This window comes from Copadichromis virginalis, linkage group LG13 (assembly GCF_057382275.1).
Source record: "Copadichromis virginalis isolate Kocher_CV1m ecotype Utaka linkage group LG13, C_Virginalis_male_GT1.1, whole genome shotgun sequence".
NCBI classification, from domain to species: Eukaryota; Metazoa; Chordata; class Actinopteri; order Cichliformes; family Cichlidae; genus Copadichromis; species Copadichromis virginalis.
In genome coordinates this window covers 15,373,211-15,390,050 of record NC_140630.1, presented here as the reverse complement: position 1 = coordinate 15,390,050, position 16,840 = coordinate 15,373,211, and the positions used below count along the sequence as shown (strand labels likewise).

Genomic DNA, 16,840 nt, shown 5'->3' with positions numbered 1-16,840 from the left:
TGTACAGGAACACGCCAACCCCACTCATTTTCATCTGAGGCCATCTATTGGTGAAGACTGGACTCTACTTAGTAAGCCACGCTTACTTTCAATTCTATGTCAGTCTTTGATTATTTCTGAAGTTATGAATTATATTATTATATTATTTCTAAAATTGACCTTACTGTATCAGTAATACCAAAGCCTTCAGGACATCAATCCAAATCCTGATCGACCATAAACAGGAATTTTATAAAGAACTTTGCATTAACAAATGTGTGACTTTTTCTTTCTAGCTAATGAATGTCTTTTATTCATCTCCTAGGACCTAACCCTAATTTGTATAATGCAAAGCATACTGGGCACCAAGAAGTCATAAAAACATCAACAAACATGCCCAACCTTTCACGTTAAATATGTTTTCATTTCCTGTTTGTTCAAAACTGAAATGAAAATATCTAGTGACAAGTACTGGAGGAGTATTTAATGAATTATAATTATGAAAGACAAAGAAACAGTGACACATCAGTAATGACTGGAAGGGACTCGGGAAGTCAAAGGGGAATGGAAAGTCCTTGGAATTGGAACATGTGTTCTGAGGAAATCAGGGTAAATAAACTGCACTGGACTTTGCTCTGTCCTATTTCTGATGGCGTCACATTGATTTTTTATTTTTTTGCTCTCTTCAAACGTGCATCATGCTGACTTTTCTTTGGAAATTTATAGTGTTTTATGTTTTTTACACCTCTGGGTTTTTATCTAATTACGTGACGTTCGAAGATGAGGCTAATATACCAGCAATCGCCAAATATTTCAACACGAAAGGGAGGTACGAGGAGGTTAACCCGTATCTCAGAGAGGACATACTTGCTGTAAACAGGTCAATTTTACAGCCTCCACTGGATGAATGTCAACAAATTCATCTGACAGCCATAATAAGACATGGCACAAGATACCCGACGACCAAAAATATTAAGGAGATGCAGCAGCTCTATAACATGATCCTGCACAATGCCTCAGGAGAACAGAGCTGGCTGCACGAATTGCAGACCCAGTGGAGGATGTGGTACACTGAGGACATGGACGGACGACTCGTCCAGAAAGGTGTGGATGAGCTGAAGCACCTGGCTGTCAGGCTGTCAAAGCTGTTCCCCTCACTGATTTCAGAGGAGAAGCTTCGAGGTGGATTCATCAAATTCATAACCAGCTCAAAGCACAGGTGTGTCAACAGCACACTGTCCTTCAAGGCAGGACTAACAGAACTGTGGCATATTAAAGGTACGACCATGATTATTATGATGGCCCCTTTATGCATAACCTGTTGCTCATTATAATCTGTTGCTTTCCTCTGTGCAGATATGGAGTTTGATCACGCGGTGAATGACGCTCTCATGAGGTTTTTTGATAAATGCACCAGGTTTTTGGAGGAAGTTGATAACAACCCATCAGCTGTGACAGAGGTGGAGAAGTTCAAGCAAGGGCCAGAGATGAGGAGGGTCCAGCAGAAGATCGCAGACATCCTCAACGTCCCATACAGTTCCATCACATACGGTTGTATCTACAAAACCAGACTGAGTGTATTATCTGCACTCTTATTATCTGTATTAACAGAGCAATGCCTTATTTATAATATCATATATCTTACATCTAAGGTGCTTCAGTGTTAACTTCATTCTGAGCAGTCAGATGAAGGATGCTCTCTAAACGCTTCCTAGTTCATTTTGTGAGGATGCCACCTCTCTGGAAGAGAAGAATCCATGTTTGAACAGCCTGTGTTACTGAACCACTTAACATTTATCTTGCAGATGTGGCTGAGGCTGCATTTTACTTGTGTGCCTACGAATTTGCAATTAGGTCAGTGAAGTCCCCCTGGTGTGAGCTCTTTGACGAGGACGATGCAAAGGTAGGAGATAGCCATCAGATATATTAAGTGCAGATGTTTATGAGGTTGTTAGAGAAGCCAGAAGAATCTTTTGTGGTTTAAACAGTTGAACATCTTGTTTCAATTTTGAGCATTTATCTGGTTTAACAGGTTATTGAGTATGCAAGTGACCTAAGGGAATTCTGGAAAAGAGGCTATGGTCATGATATTAACAGCAAGGCAAGCTGTATCCTATTTCATGACGTGTTTAGCCGAATGGACAAGACGGCCACTCAGAATAAGTAGGTGAACTTTTAATAACCTGTAGGTTTTTGATGCCCTTGATTAAAGAAATACATGAAACAATTATGTTTACATAACTAGAAACCATTCATCAAAGGACAATTTTATATGGCATTGGGATGGACTCCAGAGTCCCGCTTTTTGTGTTTTCTTTACAGTTTATCTTCAGATTTACAGCAGGAACTGTAGCTAATTTTAAACTTTCTTTCTCCTCTGTGCGGCAGGTTGGGACAGCAGGTGACTGAAGCTGTGACAGTCCAGGTGGGCCATGCAGACACCCTTCTTCCTCTGCTTACCCTTCTGGGCTTCTTCAAGGACAGCGAACCGCTGACATCAACCAACTATGCTGCACAGGCCCATCGCTCATTCCGCACCACTCACATGTTGCCCTATGCAGCTAACTTGGTCCTGGTGCTCTCTGACTGCGGGGGAGGTGACCTCAGACTACAGCCGCTGCTCAATGAGAAGCCTGTAACTTTCCCCGGTTTGACTAATCGGTCTTCCATGCCGCTCTATCGAGATGTCTTAGAGCACTACAGTGATCTGCTCAAAGGCTGCGACTTTGAAACCGAGTGTCAGCTGTTCAAGCAGCCTGCTGAAGTTTAGGCAGATATTAACAGAGGTCTTGTTATTTCATTTTTCCACAGTGGAATAAATGATAGGCTCCTACAGTAAAAACGCAACTGGCTGAAAAAGCTTTTATTTCTAAGTGTTCCATCTTGAAGCGATGACCATCTTTTCTTAAGCTCTGACATTAAAGAAATAAATGGACAAATATGCTCTGTTTTATTTCTATTAATTTGTTTAACGAAATGTTCAAGAAATCTTCTTTTATAGAAAAAAAACCCAAAAACCTTTAAGTAGTTATAAGCTTCCATGATTGCCGATGGTATATGATTCATTCAAAACTAAATAATAATAAGACATTTTTGCATTAGAGGAGTTCGCATCTGTGGAGTCATAAATCCAGCATAAAGGTTAACAATAGCAGAAGATAATGTCTTTTTTTTAAATGTATTTATTATTTATTTGCTTATTTATTCCCTGGCAAGGGAGAAGACACTCTCCCCATCCCCCACCACCACACCTAGCATGCAGACACACACATATTTTGGCAACACACATGAAAGTATTTCGCAAATGATGTCTCAGTTCTGCTTCCCATGCTTGATTTATGTGATTAGAGCCTGTGTTTCAGTGATTTGTGATGATGTGACACACACCAACAATAATTAATAACCGTTGTTTGCTTACTCCAGCATCTGCCTTTGCTGATGCCATTGGCAACAGGCAGTGTATATTACATTAAAAAAAAGTGCAAGGCTGTGGGTGTGTCACTGCCAAGAAGACAAACATTCACATATTTCACTCACTACTGACACAAATGACTTTAATTTCAAGTAATGTCACACCCTCACAGAGCTATTTGGGGAAGTCAGAGAGGTGTGCACATTAAAAAATTTATATCTTAAATCCAAAATCTTACTTAACAGCTTAAGTAGCTTGTTTTGTTGTTGTTGTTGTCGTCATTTGTTTATGTTTTTGTTTTTTAAATTACAACACAATCTGGGAATAAGCGGCTCTGGTGTGGAGTGTCATTTAAATAGTGACTGATGACTTAAGGTACCACTGCAGTGGTGAAGCTAATAATTACTGTTCTTCTCTAAACAAACAGCTGTTGTTACAACATGCAGTTTCAATGATGCAAATGTTTAAGGTGAGATTTCACGGCAAACCTATTTTGCATGCTATGTTTTGCATCATATTCAAACTGCTTAAATATTTGACTAGAGGTGGCATCAAGTTTTTGAAAAAGAGGCAAAAAGCTGATAAATAAAATCCACGTGCTATTGTGTGATTTTTATGAATAAATAACAGGCTTCTCTGAAAAACACATCAACACCAACCAACCACGAACTGTCACCTAAACAATCCTCCAAAATATGAGCTAAGCTCAATAAAGAATTCAATAAACAATAAAACATGTGTAGACTTTCAGTAAGCTGAATCTCTGATCTCCATTACAGTGCACTAACGCTGAGGGAAGATACAATGATGCAAATCTGTGGGTTTGTGTGTGCAGACAACTGTCTTTTGTTTATAGAAAACCCTTTTTAATTGATGATGTTAAGAGATTTTTAACACATTACCATTATTTACTAATCATTTGCTCCTGCTACATTCCTAAATAAAGGAGTTAATGAAGAGTTTAGAATTTCATTTTAATCATTTTAATCTAATTAAGTGGCAAGAAGAGAAAACTCTAGCACTTCAGATCAGGGTGATGTGCCCCAAAAAGTCATGCCTCGTAGTCATGCTTCAAAAGCTTTAGTGTGAAACAGTAAGCTACTTTTATCAAATCAATTTTTTTAAAAAAACCCAAAATATTCCTCAAAGTATCAAATAACTTTTGGAAACCGACGGACAGTCACTTTCAGAAATTATACGATCACCATGAATATTAATAAACAAGCAGAGCTTGTCATTTTCGTATCGTTCCCCCTACAAGGCATTGGTTGGACAGTCCCACATGATCGACGTCATTCTCGGGTCTGCGCACGGCCTCACAAGTAACCCATCATGACGACCGCTTTAAGGAAAAGCGCAGTTTTTTATTTTACCATCATAACCGGTATTTCCAGCTGTTTTTGTACCGACGTGAATCCAGAGGAGAACCCAGAGATCCCAGCAATCGCCAAATATTTCAGCACGAAAGGAAGGTATGAGGAAGTGAACCCGTATCTCATAGAGGACATACTTGCTGTAAACAGATCAATTTTACAGCCTCCGTCTGCACAATGTCGCCAAATCCATCTGACAGCCGTAATAAGGCACGGAACCAGATACCCGACCACAAAAAACGTCAAGAAGATGAAGAAGCTTTACGACGTGGTTCAGGGCAGCAATGTTTCCAACAGGAACTGGCTGCGTGAACTGCAAAACCAGTGGAGGATGTGGTACACCGAGGACATGGACGGACGACTCGTCCAGAAAGGTGTGAATGATCACAAACACCTGGCTGTCAGGCTGTCAAAGCTGTTCCCCTCACTGATTTCAGAGGAGAAGCTTCGAGGTGGATTCATCAAATTCATAACCAGCTCAAAGCACAGGTGTGTCAACAGCACACTGTCCTTCAAGGCAGGACTAACAGAACTGTGGCATATTAAAGGTACGACCATGATTATTATGATGGCCCCTTTATGCATAACCTGTTGCTCATTATAATCTGTTGCTTTCCTCTGTGCAGATATGGAGTTTGATCACGCGGTGAATGACGCTCTCATGAGGTTTTTTGATAAATGCACCAGGTTTTTGGAGGAAGTTGATAACAACCCATCAGCTGTGACAGAGGTGGAGAAGTTCAAGCAAGGGCCAGAGATGAGGAGGGTCCAGCAGAAGATCGCAGACATCCTCAACATCCCATACAGTGCAATCACAGATGGTTAGTGGTGTATTATCATATCCATCATTTTGAGAGCATTACATATAATCAGATTAAGCTATAGATAGATAGATAGATAGATAGATAGATAGATAGATAGATAGATATAGAGTACCACTTGATTACAGCTGATTAGAGTACAGAACACCTAAATATGACAGTAGATATATGTTTATATAGTAGGTTAATATTGTGCAGGATTTCTTTGTGCCACGTTACACAGTGCAAGCTCAAAGAACTTGCAGTAGACGCAGTAGACTTTTTTTTCCCCCACATGAATTCACAAGTAATGAAACTGTCAAAAACCATACGTGATGCACATTTCACAACTTAAACATCAGTTGGCCGCTTTGGTTTCGTAAGTCTACCGCTTGTTATGTTAATATGTGTTACCACTGTGGGTCTAACTGTTACAGGCATGTCTTTAACAGCAAAGTTAGATCTCACAGTCAGTGAAAGTTGATTTATAAACTACCCTCATTGTAGCTGGTGACATCTTTATATTGCCACAGAGGTGTGTGGCCACAAAAATTAATCTGTCACTCCTTAGAATGACACCAGCTTAGTAGTGCACTTCCCAAGGATTAAAGTCACTGTGTTTTAAAGTAGATCAGCTGAAAGCTTTTGAGTTAGATGTAGAACAGACAGACAGAGGCTCTATTATTTATCCGTGAAATAGCTGGTGTGTTATTATTTACAATTTCTAGTTGGTCTATTAACACATTTATTTGATAATTTTGTCACATCTTGGCTTCACGGGTTTAACAATTGAACACTTTCTACATTTCACCAATAATTATTACTAAATTATTACCAAACATTTTAAAATAAAAACTTCTGAAATTCTGCTTATGGCGTGTCACTGGGCTTCTTACAGCAGATATTTGCACAGTAGATGGAGCTGTTTTCAAACATAATAACAATAATACTGCAAGTTCACTCAGCGTTAATGCTGATAGTAGAAGTTTGTCTGCTTGGTGCGGTTTAGGAACGTGCAGCTTTCGACAACATTCAGCTGTGGCTTTGAAACAGCATGAGTGTTGGAAAGTTCATTTCCATATTTCACAGAGAAGCGTTGTGCTTTTTTAACTCTCACATCTTCATTATACATGAAATGTGAAAAGAAAATACTGAAATAATACTTTTCAACCTTTTTTTTTTTTTTACCTCTAACATGTTTTATCATATTATATATTTTAGGAGTTCTTTTCAGATATTTCTGAGTTGTAAACAGAAATTTATTACATGCTCCAAAAAGCCAAATATGTATACATCTTGTTACAAAAAAGAGAATCTTTTAAACCTCTGAAATGATCTTTGATTCCTAGATTTGTTACCATTTAAATGAACTACCTAATATAATATATATTAAACTATCAAAATATATGTAATATATATTAAATTATGTTTATTTGTACTTTTGTACTTTTAATGGTGTCTTTCAAATACTACTCCATTCTCCATTCCATTATTTGTTGTCTTTATTACCCAAATAAATTGGAACTTTTACCTAATTTCAGGATTTTCTTCCATACTTAAAGTTGTATAAAGAAAATGCAACACATACCATGCTCCTAAGATTTTTAATATGTCGCTTCCTGCTTTCAGTTCTGTTTTTCTAACAGCTTCCTGACTGCTGTGATTTCACTGACTGTTAACATTTTGTTTTAATCTTTTTCCTGCAGATATGGCCGAAGCTGCATTTTATTTGTGTGCGTATGAGTTTGCCATCAAGACTGTGAACTCTCCATGGTGTCGTCTCTACGACGAGGTCGATGCACAGGTGACACAGGAATAGGGTTGCACATTGTGATAAAGCAGTAATATGTGCTTCAGATTAACTTTGAGTCGTGTATCACAGTAGGGAAAGCATGATGGACCCCCCCACCCCCACCCCCCACCCCACCCCACCCCCGATTACAATGTTTCCAGTTTCAGAAATGTCCACAGTACTTTTAATTTTTGTAGACTGTGGCAATTTATTTACAGGCCATATTTTTTTCTTACTAAGGGTGCTATCAAGCACATACACACAGAGATAAATGATGTATTACTGATTGAATAGAGCTTCTGTTGCAGATGTAGGACCTAATCTCAGGCAATCAGCCTTTAATGCACTCAGTACAGGAAGTCCAAAGAATCTAAAAGATATTTAAAATTCAGTCAGTGAATAAGTTGACAGAAAACTCTAAAACAGGAGTGTCAAACATTTTGAGGGCCAGAATCAGCCCAGGAAAGACTCCAATGGACAGTTTTGGAAAATATTAAGGAGTGTATAAAATTTTACAGCTTTTCCAACTAATAAAGACCTCCACCCACTGCCATTCATGCCACACCAAAGTGCAAGGCAATTTTGTGTGAATTAATTAAAGTTTTATATTCTAAACTTATAATTACAAGAAAGTCTGAGCAATGATTAAACAGAATCTTTTCTGTAACTTTTCTAAATGTTTATCATGTAGTTTCATTAGTATAGCCCTATAGGTGATAGGGAACAAACAGGGAAGTAAAACTTAATACAGACACAAGAGACAAGACACTACCAAAATAAAACAGGAAGTAACACAGTCACAACCACAACCAAACTTAGATGGAGATTTGACAACCTGACCTGAGGACCACACGGGAATACAACTAAAACTAAAACACAATAATAATAATGGATTGAATTTATATAGCGCTTTTCAAGGCACCCAAAGCGCTTTACAATGCCACTATTCAATCACTCTCGCATTCACACACTGGTGGAGGCAAGCTACAGTTGTAGCTACAGCTGCCCTGGGGCAGACTGACAGAAGCGAGGCTGCCATATCGCGCCATCGGCCCCTCTGGCCAACACCAGTAGGCGGTAGGGTAAAGTGTCTTGCCCAAGGACACAACGACCAGGACAGAGAGCCCAGGGATCGAACCGGCAACCTTCCGGTTACAGATACGCTTCCCAACCCCTGAGCCACGGTCGCCCCAAGGCTGAAAACACAAGGCTGAAAACACACAAGAGCGTACGCATAGGTGAAAACAAAATAATGAACAACATAAGAATCATCCTGAGCATCATTAAATAAAATTCTTTACAAGTGCAAACTTTCTGTCACTTTATTAAAAATAAATTATTGTGAGCTGACTCTCTTACCCTTAACTGAAGGGACAAACACCCCAACTACTAGAATAATAAAACTATAACAAGTTTGTCCAGTTGGTGGCAGTAATTTGCCAAATTTTGTTCCAATTCACCAAATAACTAGACAACAAGAAGAAAACCAGCCAAATTAAATGAAATACCCTGTATCACAGCTGTTGCATTTCATGTGCACAGTCTGTTTTATGAATAAATAAGTAGAAACAAATAAAGAGACAAGCTTCAGATTAGAGAAAGATCCTGCCAATGTGTCCTGTACTTCACCTCACAAAGAGATTCCTGTGTCTTATGTTGCAATCTGATCTCAGAAAGCCTGAACTGTCACCTGCACAGTGAACGATCAGCAGGTTTCTATCCTTTTTGTTTAGTCATGCCAGATTTGCACATAGACTAATTTTGTGTTTGTAGTATTACCGCAGCGTTGACGTCATTGCATTAGCTCTCAGTTTGATATAGAATTACCTCTAAAATCCTTCTGTTAGTTTATGAAGGATTCAATAGTTTGACTCCCCAGGACATTTCTGACTTGTTCACTGTCTGTAACCCAATTAGATCTCTCAGGTTATCAGATCTGTTAACTGTTCCCAGAGCTACACCTAAGTGTGCTGAGGTTGCTTTTAGTTACTGTAGTGCTGTCCTGTGAACCAAGCTAAGGCCAATTAAAGCTTCACATTCGAAATCAAACTCAAAACGTTCTTTATTCTAACAGCCTTACACTTAATAACTGTGTGTGTGTCTGCATGCCTGTAAATGTTAACTTGTATTTCATTCCTTTTTACAGTTTTGTTTTGCTGTTTTTATTGCCTTAGACTTTTTATTTTTTTCAACTTTTACAATAAGCCCATGCTTATGTGTAATGAAATGTGCTATATAAGTAAAATTGGCATTGACGCTGACTTTCTTATTCAACAGGTAATGGAGTATGCAAATGATCTGAAGCACTTCTGGAAAAGAAGCTATGGTTACGACATTAACAGCAAGTCAAGCTGCATTCTCTTCCATGATGTTTTCAGCCGTCTGGAAAAAGCAGCTAAAGAGAACATGTAAGCAAACCTTAAATGGTGTTACACTATATTTTTCTCATGTTAATAAACATATTTGGGGGAAAAGGACTCACTGCTCAGCCCTGAATCCAGGCAGAAGCAAAACTTGCTGGATATTATTTTAGCTGAACTACAGTATGTGGGATCAGCTCAAAAGACAGCAGAGCTCGTGTTCGCTATATTTCAAAAGTGTGGCTCATTAGCATACACTCGCTGACCACTTTATTAGGAAAGTTCCTATTTTACTGTGTTAAGTTGAACACCCCCCACCCCCACCCATCTCCATTGGCCTTTAGAAATTCCTTAAACCTTGAAGCTATAGATTCAACAAGGTGCTGGAAACATGCTGACTTAAAGCATCATACAACTGCTGCATATTTGTCAGTTGCTCCACTGAATTGAGATCTGATGATTGTGCATTTGAGTGGAATGAACCAGTTGTCTTGTTCATTCAACTAGTCTGAGATTATTTGAGATAGGCTGGGAGCAGCCATCAGATGTACAAATATGTACAGAGGCTAAGGTAGGCTGCGGTGTTAAACAATGCTTACGTTGTGCTGAGAGACATTTGAACATGCCACAGTTTTCCAATTATCTGTTGTCCATTTTTTGAGATCCATATTACTTGTAGCCTCAGTTTCTTTTTATTAGCTGGCAACAGTAGTCTTCTGCTGCTGTAGCTTATTGACTTCAAGGTTAGTTATTCACCATGTATAAATACCTAAATGTAATACGTTGCTGTCATGTGATTGGCCAGTTAGATATTGGTGTTAAAATGCAACAAATGTATCTAATAATCCAGCCACTGAGTGTAAGTAGTGAAGAGCCAACCCAGGTTGTGTTGTTACATGTGTTGAAAGGATGCAATCGTAAAGTTCCCGTTTTGAAAAGAGAACAACTTTACTACACGCTCACCGTTAAAGCATGTGTGTGGGTGATTCTGACTGTTTAAAATGTGACTGCAGAGTGAGCAGATTGTGGGTTGTACCTTTCAGCCAAGCACAATGTGCAAGCAACTGCAGTCATCTGTCACAGAAATTCTGAGACCAAAAAAACAGCAGAACAACATTTTGTTGTTCTCCAGTGAGATTTGTGGGAGTTTTAAAACATCAGAGTGAGAAACGTTAGTAAAAGTTAGAACATTCTGGCCTTGCCCTCCTTCACCGGGCTCGGTTTTAGCAATGAATTCAAATGAATGGATTTTGCAGTGTCATCTTGAGTAAGCTATAGAAAAGGTTGCACTTAATCATTATGAACTCGAATTTTTAATAACTGGGATTAAAACTTTCCTGGAGCGGCGTCCAGCCTGCAGACCACATGAGCTAAAATATTAACATTGTTCTTAATTTTTGTTAAGTTTATTTTTAGGAGTTGCATATATGTAAGCCTTTCATCTTTACTGGAAAATATTAGGCTAATAATACTGATTTCTTTAAATAAAACTAGCAAATTTACTGGTGAAAATAGACTAATAAAGGGAAATTAAAGTAACTGTGCCACTGAGCATAATCAGAAGCTAACAACAGCTTTTAAAATGGAACATGGCCTTGCTTGTTCTTTAGAGCATAGGTTAAAGCTGTGAGTCAGTGAACACACCTTAAATATATAATGACCATTATGTTTTGTCTTTCTAATCCATAGGATAATAGGACAATAAAAACAACATTGGGTATTTCTCCAGCTAGATTTGTGGGAGTTTTAAAACATCAGAGTGAGCAAAGGCTTTGCCCTCCTTTCTGGGGCTTGTTTTTAGCAATGAATTTGAATGAATGGACTTTTGCAATGTCATCTTGAGTAAGCTGTTAAAAAGGTTACAGATGTATGAACCCTAATCTATTATCTGGTTGTTAAAGATCTTTAACAACTCTTTGAAAAGTCCTCTGCTTTCCTAACGATATGGTCAACAACCTGAAGGAGAGAATTCTTCAAATTGCAGATGAATGTCCAACTGTGACAAACATTGTTCTGCATACAGGGTCAAACGATGTGTCCAAACAACAGTCGGAGGTTCTGAAACGGGACTTTACTAGATTACTAAATACTGTAAACTCTCTGAATGCAGCTGTATTCATCAGTGGACCTGTACCGCCCGTCAGAGGAGGAGACGAGAGATTCAGCAGGTTGTTTACACTGAATAAATGGCTTATATCAGCATGTGCGGACCACTCAGTGCATTTTATCAACAACTTTAATATTTTTTGGGAACGCAGGCATCTGTTTAAAGCAAATAGATTTGATTTTAACAAGTCAGGGGTGAAACTGTTCACCTCCAACTTGTTTTATTCCATACGTCATCCATCCGTGCTTGGTGCCAAGGCTGAGATAAACGAGGAGTTATCTCATAAAGAGGAACAAACAGTACTCCAAGAACAGACAAAGCCCAGCAGAAACCTTGAGGAGGAGCTCCATCTGCCCCCACCCGGGAAGAGCCTCAGAAAGGAGAGACATCTGAGGCAAGAAGAGGGGTCCCTATTTGCCTCCAATTCTCTCAACAACACCAACGACCAGGACCAGGGACCACAATCTTCCCCAGTCCCCCAAACCCCTGACAGGCCATCACCCTCCTCCCCCTCCCTTTCTCCCTCCTCCCCACACCTGAAATTCACTGAGGAGATGATGAAGCGGGTCAATGCTGGGCTCAGATCTACCCCCCGGCCCAATCCCTTTTTGTCCCCCATAAACCCCCCACCAGAGCGGCCAAAGGTTCGCCATCGAGCCCCACCCTCAACAGAGCAATCGAAGTCACATTGCTCTTAGTTCCTCCTTACCACCTTCATGCCCTGTCTCCGCAGTCTGATGTGTGATGTGTGGAGGGTCCGGGCTGCGAGGATTATGGCAGTGGCGACTTTTTCCAGGAGAAGCTGGGACCCTGTTTACTAGAAGGTTTTAAAATTTCTGTACTTTTAGGTGACAGAAGGAGACATGTGGCCTGGTCAAAACACAGAGAGCTGCACTCTAAAAGATCTTTAAACATAGTAAACATACCTTGTGTGCCACAGACTGCTCCCAAACACGAGGGGACAAGTAATACCTCTAAAACACTTAAGTTGGCTTTATTAAACATTAGATCTTTAGCTGGGAAAACATTTTTAATTAATGATTTAATCACTGAGCACAGCCTTGATTTTATGTTTTTAACTGAAACTTGGTTGGACCAAAGTAACAGTGGAGCTGTTCTCATCGAGACGACCCCTCCTAACTACAGTTTTATCAGTGAGGTCAGGGTGAGCAGGAGAGGAGGAGGGGTTGCTGTCTTATTTAATGAATCATTTCAATGTAAGCAGCTATCTCCTGGAAGTTTTCAGTCTTTTGAATATGTGGCTTTACAGCTGAAGGCCCCATCCAAAGTTGTGTTTCTTAATGTTTACAGGCCTCCCAAATACTGCACAGACTTTTTTAATGACCTCAGTGAACTGCTGTCTGTGCTCTGTGTTGATTTTGACTGTGTAATTATTGTTGGGGATTTTAACATCCATGTGGACAACCCTCAGGACAAAGGGACTAAAGACCTGAGTAACACTCTGGGCAACTTTGGGCTGACTCAGCATGTAACAGAGGCCACACATAATAGAGGACACACTCTTGACCTACTGACCTCCAAGGGCCTGAGCATTTCAGAGGTTACTGTGTCTGATGTGGGCCTGTCTGATCATTACTGTGTTTTCTTTGAAAGTAAAATCTCAGCCCACACAAATATATCAACAACAGTGATCACAAAACGGTGTATAACTGAACACAGTAGTGCAATTTTTAACCAGGTCTTCCCATTAACACCTGACCTTTCCGGAGGGTCAGTCAATGAGCTCGTCAATAGCTTCAATGCTAACATGTTAAATGTCATGGACCCAATTGCTCCCATTAAGGTGAAGGTTATCTCTGGAAGGAAAAAGTCTCCATGGAGAAACTCCACACTGGTGAAAAAAGAAAAAAGAGAGTGTAGGAAAGCTGAGCGCAGATGGAGAAAAACAAACCTCCAAGTTCATTATGACATCTATAAAGAGAAACTTCACAATTATAATTTACAACTGAGGAGTGCAAGGAGGTCCTACTTCTCTGACATCATCACTAAAAACAGTCATAATGCTCGGGTCTTATTTTCTACAGTTGACAGGCTAACAAACCCTCCTGTGTCAGTGGCAGCTGAACTTCATTCGACCATGGCCTGCAATGACTTTGCCAAATTCTTCACAGAAAAAATCCAAAAAATTAGACAAGCAATTGGTACATCAACAGCAGATCCAGAATATGTACTGTGTCCACCAAAAAACTGTTTAAACACCATGAAACAGTTTCAACCTATTAACAGCAAAGACCTGGAGGACATCTTAGGTCAACTGAACAACTCCTCCTGCTGTTTAGATGTCCTGCCAACAAGTTTTTTCAAAAAGGTCTCAAAGACTTTGCAGTCAGACCTGTTACAGATCGTCAACTTTTCTTTATTATCAGGTGTGTTTCCAGAATCACTAAAAACTGCTGTAATAAAACCTATACTGAAAAAGGACAATCTTGACAAGACACAAATGAACAACTACAGGCCGATCTCAAATCTCCCATTTTTAAGTAAGATCATTGAAAAAGCAGTTTCTCAACAGCTCAGTTACTTCTTAAAACAGAATAATTGCTACGATGCCTTCCAGTCAGGTTTTAGACAGAACCACAGCACTGAAACCGCTCTGACCAAAGTGTTCAATGACATATGTCTGAATACAGACAGTGGAAAAATGTCAGTCTTAGTTTTACTGGATCTCAGTGCAGCATTTGATACAGTTGACCACAACATATTACTCAAACGACTGGAGAACTGGACAGGTCTTTCAGGAACTGTACTAAACTGGTTCAAAACATACGTAGAAAACAGGAAATACTTTGTATCAATAGGTAACTTCACATCTGAGCAGACAAGTATCACATGTGGAGTTCCCCAAGGTTCCATCTTGGGACCCCTTCTGTTTAACATTTACATGCTCCCACTGGCACAGATTATAAAGAACAACAAAATAAACTACCACAGCTATGCAGATGACACACAAGTATATATCACAATGTCACCAGGAGACCGAGGCCCTGTACAGGCTCTTGGTAAATGCATGGAGGAAATTAATGACTGGCTGTGCCACAATTTTCTCCAGCTAAACAAAAACAAAACTGAGGTAATAGTCTTTGGCGCCAAAGAAAAACGATTACAGGTCACCAGAGAACTTCAATCTATACATCTAAAAACCACAAACCAGGCGAGAAATTTGGGTGTAGTGATGGATGCAGACCTAAACTTAGAAAAACACATTAAGACAATAACAAAGTCAGCTTACTATCACCTCAAGAATATTTCAAGGATAAAAGATCTGATGTCTCAACAGGACCTGGAAAAACTAGTCCATGCATTCATCTTTAGTAGGCTTGATTACTGTAACAGCATCTTTACAGGTCTACCTAAAAAAATCAGTCAGACAACTACAGCTCATTCAGAACTCTGCTGCTCGAGTCCTCACTAAGACCAAAAAAGTGGACCACATCAGTCCAGCTCTGAGGTCTTTACACTGGCTGCCTGTCCGTCAGAGGATAGACTTTAAAGTTCTGATGCTGGCCTATAAAGCTCTGAATGGTTTAGGACCAAAATACATCAATGACCTCCTGACCCAGTATGAACCTTCCAGATCCCTCAGGTCATCTGGATCCGGTCTTTTATCAGTTCCCAGAGTCAGAACCAGACACGGAGAAGCTGCATTCAGCTTTTTCTGCTTCTTATATCTGGAACAAACTCCCAGAAAGCCTCAGATCAGCTGAAACACTCAGTTTATTTAAATCCAGGTTGAAGACTCACCTGTTCTCAGCTGCATTTGAATAAAGCACCAAATCCACACTTTTAAGCTTAAATTTCAAAACTTACATTTAACTACTGATTTTATCTATTGTTCTGATTTTATCTGTTTTGATTTTATATACTGTTTTGTTTGTTTGTTAATTAGTTTGTTTGTTTGCTTGTTTTAATCAATTTTAAATCATGCTTTTTATTTGTTTTTGTTTCTAATGTCGTATATAAAGCACTTTGAATCACCTTGTTGTTGAAATGTGCTATACAAATAAACTTGCCTTGCCTTGCCTTGCCTTTGCTTCTGACTCGTTTTCATTTCTAGCTGGAATTTCTATTTCCTGCTCCTCCCTGATATGTACTTTTAATTAATTAAATGCTATTTCTAAAAACTATTTAGAAACTACAGTCATATTTACAGTTAAAAATTAATGTCAATCACTTCAATGTATTTGAAGATGGTAATAACCCCACAATCCCCATATTTGATAAGCTCAGCCAATCCCTAATAGATACCTGGTGTTCACAGGCTGTCAGAAATGCTGAGTCCATGTGGCAATCAACAAACCAATTAACTGACTGTTTGAGTTCTCATATTTCAACACTGAAACTGTGTATTCTGTAGGTCAGGCCAGCAGGTGGCTGAAGCTGTGACAGTCCAGGTGGGCCATGCAGAGACCCTCCTGCCTCTGCTTACCCTTCTGGGCTTCTTCAATGACAGCGAACCGCTGACTTCAACTAACTTCGCTGCACAGACCCGCCGTTCCTTTCGCACAAGCCATATGTTGCCCTATGCAGCTAACTTGATCCTGGTGCTTTATGATTGCGGGGGAGGTGACCTCAGACTGCAGCCGCTGCTCAATGAGAAGCCTGTAACATTCCCCGGTTTGGCTGATCAGGCCTCCATGCCGCTCTATCAGGATGTCTTGCAGCACTACAGGGATCTGCTCCAAGGCTGCGACTTTGAAACTGAGTGTCAGCTGTTCAAGCAGCCTGCTGAAGTTTAGGCAAGCACAGTATTTTCTGGAAAAGAAGGCATTATACAAGCATTACCTTAGTCAGAATGTGTCTGTTATTCCATGAATATTTCACTGTTCAACACGGCCTTTCTGAACAGGATTTTCACTCTAGCAATCCAGTGTCTCTGAAACACCCAAAGACCCAAACCTACAAAGTGAATTTGAAGTTCCTGTAGCATTTCAGTATTATCGCTGCTATAATAAAGTATATAACATTTTGGGTTTGGTTTGTTTTTGTTTTTTGTTTT

General features: G+C 39.6%; 2 protein-coding genes across 2 annotated transcripts; both read left to right on the top strand.

The window, feature by feature from the left end:
• Positions 1–586: 586 nt before the first annotated feature.
• LOC146695396 (multiple inositol polyphosphate phosphatase 1-like) lies at positions 587–2,922 on the top strand. The gene is made up of 5 exons (XM_085477527.1): positions 587–1,257; positions 1,336–1,530; positions 1,785–1,882; positions 2,012–2,142; positions 2,368–2,922. Exons 1-5 carry the CDS (start codon positions 678–680, stop codon positions 2,747–2,749), a joined length of 1,386 nt encoding a protein of 461 aa, XP_085333653.1. The 5' UTR covers positions 587–677; the 3' UTR covers positions 2,750–2,922.
• A 1,765-nt stretch (positions 2,923–4,687) lies between these two features.
• LOC146695395 (multiple inositol polyphosphate phosphatase 1-like) lies at positions 4,688–16,812 on the top strand. The gene is made up of 5 exons (XM_085477526.1): positions 4,688–5,312; positions 5,391–5,585; positions 7,271–7,368; positions 9,634–9,764; positions 16,199–16,812. Exons 1-5 carry the CDS (start codon positions 4,724–4,726, stop codon positions 16,578–16,580), a joined length of 1,395 nt encoding a protein of 464 aa, XP_085333652.1. The 5' UTR covers positions 4,688–4,723; the 3' UTR covers positions 16,581–16,812.
• Positions 16,813–16,840: the final 28 nt, after the last annotated feature.

Bases quoted from the DNA above. Each gene is read 5' to 3' on its own strand.
- LOC146695396 (XM_085477527.1), top strand. From the start codon at position 678: ATGCTGACTTTTCTTTGGAAATTTATAGTGTTTTATGTTTTTTACACC. The intron at 1,531-1,784 runs GTTGTATCTACA...TTTATCTTGCAG, and splicing joins ATACAGTTCCATCACATACG to ATGTGGCTGAGGCTGCATTT. The intron at 1,883-2,011 runs GTAGGAGATAGC...CTGGTTTAACAG, and splicing joins TTGACGAGGACGATGCAAAG to GTTATTGAGTATGCAAGTGA.
- LOC146695395 (XM_085477526.1), top strand. From the start codon at position 4,724: ATGACGACCGCTTTAAGGAAAAGCGCAGTTTTTTATTTTACCATCATA. The intron at 7,369-9,633 runs GTGACACAGGAA...CTTATTCAACAG, and splicing joins ACGACGAGGTCGATGCACAG to GTAATGGAGTATGCAAATGA. The intron at 9,765-16,198 runs GTAAGCAAACCT...TGTATTCTGTAG, and splicing joins AAAGCAGCTAAAGAGAACAT to GTCAGGCCAGCAGGTGGCTG.